General features: G+C 44.8%; 1 protein-coding gene across 1 annotated transcript in view; it reads right to left on the bottom strand.

Moving 5' to 3' along the window:
• Window positions 1–7,500, bottom strand: part of LOC145411872 (tyrosine-protein kinase RYK-like) — a 241,053-nt gene that overhangs the window by 67,191 nt on the left and 166,362 nt on the right. The window contains exon 3 of the mRNA XM_080281831.1: window positions 3,127–3,254. Within this exon, the coding sequence (XP_080137957.1) occupies window positions 3,127–3,254 (128 nt within the window). The remainder of the gene's footprint in view (window positions 1–3,126; window positions 3,255–7,500) is intronic.

The raw sequence follows: 7,500 nt of genomic DNA, 5'->3' as shown, positions 1-7,500 counted from the left end.
TAAATGTGGGCGTGAGTTACAAAAATCAAGTGTTATTTCCTGTGCAGTTTCCATTCTTCGCCACCAGAGGGATGATTACACACAGAAAATACAGAGAGAGGCCTCGTCTATGTATTTTCATGTGAGCTGGCTTTTTTCTCACTTTTTTCTCTATTTTTCTCCCTTTTTCCCCCCTGCTCCCTTAGTCCTGATATCTCTTTTTACATGCAAGCTGGTTTTCTTTCATTTTTATTTTCATATTTTTATTTTTTTCCTCACGTTTCTCTCTCTCTCTCTCTCTCTCTCTCTCTCTCTCTCTCAAAGCAAATCGCATCCTGTTTCTCGTCCCCCATCCCCCCCTCCTCTCTCTCTCTCTCAAGGCATATCGCATCCTGTTTCTCGTCCCCCATCCCCCCCCCTCTCTCTCTCTCTTTCCACACCTTTCTCCTCCTCTCCTCTCCTCTCCACACTCTTTTCCACCCTCTCACTAACTCATTTTACATTCCTCTCTCCTCTTCCTCTCTCCATTTTCCTTCCTTTCTTCCCTCTCTTCTACCTTTCCTATTCAATAATACTTTCCCTCCTCCTCCACTTCTCTTCCTCCTCACGCTCCCTCTCGTCTTCCTCCCCTCCCTCTCTGCTATCCGTTTTTCTCCCTCTTCTTGTTCTTCCCAGACTCCCTTCTCCTCCATCTCTATACATTCTCGTTCCCTGTCTTTCCTCTCCCTCCTCGCCCTCTTTCTCCTTGTCTCTCCCTGGATTACTCTCCTTTTTCTTTCCACACTTTATTTACCTTCTTTTCTCCCATTCCTCCTCGTCCTCTCCACAATTTCTTTACCTCCTATTCTTCTCTTCCTCTGCACACTTCTTTTTTTATACTTTCTTTTCCTCTCCTCTTCCTCTCCACTTTCTTTACCTTCTTCTCTTCTCCTCTTTCTCTTCACACTTTCTTTGCCTCCTTCTCTCCTCTCCCTCTCCACACTTTATTTACAGTCTTCTCTTCTCCTCTCATCTCCTACCCAGGCTCACCTCTTCCTCTCGAAACTCTCCTCCTTTCCTCCCTCCTCTCGAAACTCTCCTCCCTGCCTCCCTCCCCTACAAACTCTCCTCCCTCCCTTTCCTTTCCCCAAACTCACCTCCCTTCCTCCCTCCCCTTCCTCTCTCCAAATTCTCCTCCCATCCTCCTTCTCCTTCTCCCCGCCCCCCTCGCGTCTGATCCTGGCTTATCGTGGACGGGTCGTGTTTGTGGAATGCATCTCGCGAATTAAATGCAGATCCCGCCGCCTCTCACACGCGGCGGGGGGGAGGGGAAGAAAAGGAGGAGGAGGAGGAGGAGGAGGAGGAGAGAGGGTGGGGAGGAGGGAGAGAGGAGATGAGGGGGAGGATGAGGAGGAAGTTGGGTATGAAAGGTAGAGAGAGAGAGAGAGAGAGAGAGAGAGAGAGAGAGAGAGAGAGAGAGAGAGAGAGAGAGAGAGAGAGAGAGAGAGAGAGAATTTTTTTTTTCTGACATGGCCATAAGAAAGAACCAATCCCGCACTGAAGCGAAGTGGAGCATTTTTCTGAGTTCTGGCCAGGAAAAAAAAAAAAATAATTCTCACGTTTCGCAACTATCTGGGTTATTTTTCGTTTTATTTACTTTCTCTCTCTCTCTCTCTCTCTCTCTCTCTCTCCATCCCATTTCACCCCTTTCGTCCCTGTCCCTCTTCCCTTTCCTCTTCATCCTTTTCCTCCCTCTTCCCTATGCATCCTTTCTCTCCCACTTTCTTCCTCTTCGCTCGCTCTTCATTCCTCCCCTTCTCTACCCTTCCTCTTCCTTCCTTATCCCTTCTCTCTCCGTTTCTTCCTCTTCTCTCCTCCTCCCTCTTTTCTTCTCCTTACTCCTTCCTTCCTTCCTTTCCGTCTTGCTTCCTCTTCTTTTTCCTTCTTCTTCTCTTCCTCTCTGTTTTCTCTCCCTATTCCTTTCTCATCTCTCTCTTTGCCTCCCTCTTCTCTCCAGTCTTCCATTCCCTCTCTTACTCAACTCTTCTCTCTTTTATTTAACCTCCCTTATTTCCAATTTATCTTTATTTTGGCAGGAAATGACCAATAGACAATCCTCTCTCTCTCTCTCTCTCTCTGGTTTTTCTAATCAACAATTCAGCACACACAGAACTGGGATGGAGCCTGGTATCTACACTATTCCCTCTCTTTAATTCCCTCTCTCTCTCTCTCTCTCTCTCTCTCTCTCATTCATTATATTTCTCCTACCTTAAAAAGAGCAAAGAACAGAGGGAAGGAAAGAAGAGGAAAAGAAACAGAACAGAGAAGAAAGGAGAGTGGAAAGTAGGACGGAAGACGGCCAGGAAGACAGAGGTGAAGAAATTAAAAAGAGAGAAAGAGTAAGAGAGGGAAAGAAAAGGGTAAGAAGATCAACAGAGAAGAAAGTAGAGGGTATGAGAGGAGAGAAGGAAGAAAATAGAATAAAAGAAATAATGAAAACTACAATAAAGAATGATTATAACGGAAGGGAAAATTAACAAAGAGCAAGAAGTAAATTAGAGGTGAATGAAAGGGTGGAAGACGGATAGGAGGAGGGATCAGGGGACAGGGAGAGGCAGGGAGAGGGCGAGGGAGAAAAAGAAAAGGAGAAGCAGGGAAGCAGAGAAAGGGAGAGATGCAGGAGAGAGAGAGAGAGAGAGAGAGAGAGAGAGAGAGAGAGAGAGAGAGAGAGAGAGAGAGAGAGAGAGAGAGAGAGAGAGAGAATAGGCAGGGCAGCGTAGGAAGGAAGGGTGTATGTGTTATTAGTGTATGTCTGACACTGTTATTATTACAAGGGGAGGCCAGGCAGGGTACTACCTTGCTTTTCTCTCTCTCTCTCTCTCTCTCCTTGTGCTTCGTCTGTTTTCACTGTCATTACATGTACTACACAGTCTGCATCTCCTGCTACTACTACTATTACTACTACTACTACCACTTCAACTACCTTAACTGTCACTGCTTGCAACAGAATTCCGTATTGGCAAAATTCTCTTTAGATAATTTGGTTTCTTAGGCCCGTACTCTCGTGGGTAAAGGAAGCTCCCTAACTATTCCTACACATACACACACACACACACACACACACACACACACACACAAACATAAACACACACAAACACAGACACTCACCGGTCGCTTGACGAGGCTCCTCCACGTGAAATAGATGTACGTGAAGTTAGCAGGGACGGGCACGATGAAATCCAGAGCGTACAGGTTAATGACCCCAGCACGCACGTAGAACAGCTCCGCCATCAGCCCTGGGGAGGAAGGAGAAGGGGGAAAGAGATTAGCGATTGGGGCACCGCAAAAATTATACCTTCACGCCGAAATATGGCGGTTAAATAAAACTCTGGATTGAAATATGTTGAACTAAACCACATATAACCTTCACCAAAATACGCAGCCCTACCAATATGAATTTTATATATACATTTGCCACATATGAACCTGGGACAGCATCAGTAGGCTATGTAGCAGAGGTCTAGCACTTGGTATACTTGGCAACCCTGACATACTCACATGTATGTTGGTGGCACTGACATGACGGATCGAAGGTGTCAAAATAATAATTGAAATGACCAAGTACCTTAACTGTGATGCATGAATGGTGGAAGTTGTAGCCAGACTCACTTATAAAAAAAAAAAAAAAAAAAAAAAAAAAACACACTGCCCCAGATTCACGCAAGGCCAGGTGTACTTCCACAGCAAAATGTACCAGAACAATAGGGCAAGATGGATGTGAAAATGAGCGATACTTTGCATGTCATCTTGGAATTCTGTATTGTGGAGTCTCTGAAGTTTTTATAGTGCTAAAACCATTACTATACTGCTTTTACGCAAACCTGGCCTAAAATTGCCATCTGTCCATCTTGAGTGCTGAGGTGCAACAATAGATTTACCCCTAGAATCCGCTGCTAGTCACGAAGAAGTGCTATGGAAAAGATCTAGAAATTTACTACTGCGCTTTTCCGGTAATAAGCTAGGTGAAATAAGCAGCAAAAGGATGAAAACCTGAAAAAAAGGAGAGTAAAAAAAATAAAGATATAGGAAATAAAGAAAATTTGTAGAACAGGAATAAATTAGAGGAAGAATGAAAAATAAGGAGAACAGAGGAAAAAGACGAAGAAAAAAAATTGTGGAAAAAGGAGAGAGATTAGGGGGGGAAAAAATAGAGGTCTGTGAAAAATATGGGAAATAAAGGAAGAAGACATGAAAGTTTGATAGGGACATTTGTAGGGATTCATGGTGCCCTCCTGTCCCTTCCTCCCCTCCCTCCCTCCCTCCCTCCCTCTCTCTCTCTCTCTCTCTCTCTCTCCTCTATCTCTCTGCCTGACTATCTGCTTACCTGTCTCATTCTTGTCTGCTTTTTCTTACTTTTCAAATTCTTTTCCCTCCTTCCATTTCTCTCTCTCTCTCTCTCTCTCTCTCTCTCTCTCACCATCAGATTTCAGAGAGGAGAGGGAAGGAGGTGGGGTGAGAGAAAGGAAGGTAAAGGGGAGGGGAAGTGACGGGAAAAAGAGGGATGCGAAAAAATAGAAGGAAGTGTTGGTTAAGTGCTTAGAAAAGTTGTCTGCTGTCTAAAAGGGCGTGAGTACAATCCCACAATAATAATAATAATAATAATAATAATAATAATAATGTGGACTTTATTAAGACTTTACTGATCTCCCACGGGACCGACCGACATGTCAAAAAAACAATAAAAAAGTAAATACATAAAATAAATAAGACTCCCGCCAAACCACTACACTAGCCCTGAATGAGACAGCCCTAGAATGTATGGACTGTGGGTACTGGCGCTGAAGTGGTGACATGTGAAGGTGTGTGGGACGTAGGATGAGGCCGAATTTCAGGGAACGGACCGTCTATGTAGGCTCACAGTCTGAAAAAAATAGTCAGATAGATATATAGATTGATAGGTAGATCGGTAGATACACAGACAGATAAACAGACTGACTGAGAGATAGGCAGACAGAGGTAGTCGGAGAGAGAGAGAGAGAGAGAGAGAGAGAGAGAGAGAGAGAGAGAGAGAGAGAGAGAGAGAGAGAGGAAAAGATATCCTGATGGGGACGTTTGTGACAATTGATGAGTCCTTTCCTTTCAAGGAGAATAGGTGTGCCATAGAAGAGGAGAGGAGAGGAGAGGAAAGGAGAGGAGAGGAGGAGGGAAGGAGGGAGGGGGAGGGAGGAAAGGAAGAAGGAAAGGAGAAGGGAAGGAAGGAGGAAAGAAGTGGAGGAGAGAAAAAGGAACTAGTGAGAGAAGAATGAATGTAGGAAAGAAAATAGAGAATGGAGACAATGGACAGGGAACAGAGAATGGAAGAAAGGAGGACAGAGAGAGAAACGAGGAATAGAATAAAAAGAAGAAGGAAGAGGGAAAAGATGGGATGAAATGAGAAGAGAGAGACAAAAGAGAGAACAGGATAGAGAGGTGAATAACAATGAAATGAGACGAAGGGGAAATGCAGATAGAAAAGAGAAGATGAGAATATTGAGATAGAAAAGAGGTGACGAAATGAGAATAAAAATAAAAGAGGCAAAGAACTTAGAAAAAAAAAAAAACATAAGAGAAAAAGAGACAAGAAGAGAAACGGAAAAGTGAAAATAGAAGGAAAGATGAATGAAAAAAATATGCAGACAAAAGAGAGACCAAAGACGGGAAGAAGAGAAGATAAATACTAGGAGAGAGTATGAGAATGAGGCAGTGGAAGAGAAATTGGAGGGAAAAAGGAAGGAGAAGGGAGAGAAGAAGAAATGGTGGAGAAGGGAGTTAGGATAGAGGAAATGGGTGGAGGAAGCGGAGGTTATGGGGAGGGGAAGAGGAAGAAGGATAGGAGAGGATGGACGGGTGGAGGAGGAGAGTGAGGGAAAGCATGGAGGAGGACTTGGGTAGATGGAGAAGGGAAAGAATAGAAATAAATAAGGAGGAAAGGAACGAAACAACAAGGGTAGATGGATGGATGGAGGAGGAAGAGAGGAAAGACAGAAGGGAGGGGGAATGGATGGTAAGGAATAAGGTGGGGAATGAGGGAGGAGAGGGGAGGGGATGAAGGAAAGGGAGAAAGGGAGGGGAAGGGATGAAAGAAAGGGAGAAAGGGAGGGGAGGGATGGGACAGGAAGGGAGGGATGGGATAGAGGATAGAGGGCTTGGCAGTAAAATAAAATGACACTGGATGGGATGGGTGGATGTAGGGCTTTAAGTGGATCTACGGCACCTGAGAGAGAGAGAGAGAGAGAGAGAGAGAGAGAGAGAGAGAGAGAGAGAGAGAGAGAGAGAGAGAGAGAGAGAGAGAGAGGAGGGCGGAGGATGGAAAAAGAGGGGGAGAATGGAGGAAATGAGAAGGGGATGGAAAGGATGAAGGTAAGAGACTAGAGAGAAGACAGGGGAGACAGAAGGAAGGAGAAGACACAGTGAGAAGATGGAGGAGAGGTGAAGAGAGAGAGAGAGAAGAATGGAGGGGAGGAGGGAAAGGTAGAGAAGAGAGGGGGAGGGGGGAGAGAGAATGGGAGACACTAAAATAAAAAAGGACAATGGGCGGTGTGATGGGTGGAGGTAGAGCTTTAAGTGAGTCTACGAAATCTGAGAGGGGGAGGAGGAGGGGTAAGAGGAGAGAGGGCGGGAGAGGAGGGGTAAGAGGAGAGAGGATGGGGGAGGAGGGGGAAGAGGAGAGAGAGAGAGAGAGAGAGAGAGAGAGAGAGAGAGAGAGAGAGAGAGAGAGAGAGAGAGAGAGAGAGAGAGAGAGAGAGAGAGAGAGAGAGAGGGTGGGAGAAGAGAGAGGAGATATTGGAGAGAGGGAGGGTGGAAGGGTGGGGGCAGAAGGAGAAAATAGGGAGGGGGAGGGAGGAAAGGGGAGGATGGGTGAAGGACAGTAGGAGGAGATGGAATAGAGGGAGAAGGGAGGAGGGAATAGAGAGAATGAGAAGGAATAGAAGGGATGCGAGGAAAGAATGGGTAGGGGGTCAAAGAGAGAGAAAAAAGACAGAGTTAGAAGCGGGATCTAGGATCAATGTGTGTGTGTGAGAGAGAGAGAGAGAGAGAGAGAGAGAGAGAGAGAGAGAGAGAGAGAGAGAGAGAGAGAGAGAGAGAGAGAGAGACCAGAAAGGCAGGGTGGACAGAGAGAATAATTAAACGTAGGGTAAATACGGCTCGGCTCCCTGGTACAGAGGCGCCGTATTTGTACCGCACCGAATCCAGCACAAAGTGGTTCAAATTTGGCGCCCGCATTCTCTAATTTGGCGTTTTTTTTTTTTTTTACTTCCTTCAAGTCTATAAACATAAAAAAAATGTATATATCAAATTTTCGCCTGTTTTGTGTTTGTATCTTCATTTCTATAAATAAAAAGTATATTATTATCACTCTGGCATGTTTTTTTTTTTACTGCCTTCATTTCTATATAATTTTTTTTTAACGTATATCCTTAAAAAGAAAATCTATCTCCTTGAACCTGGAATGCTATTTTTATCTCTACCTTCAGACGATTTTTTTCAGCTGATTTTATTCCA

This window comes from Coenobita brevimanus, chromosome 91 (genome assembly GCF_032717465.1).
Source record: "Coenobita brevimanus isolate Jiangsu-jjx chromosome 91, ASM3271746v2, whole genome shotgun sequence".
NCBI classification, from domain to species: Eukaryota; Metazoa; Arthropoda; class Malacostraca; order Decapoda; family Coenobitidae; genus Coenobita; species Coenobita brevimanus.
This window is presented reverse-complemented; position numbering and strand designations above follow the sequence as displayed.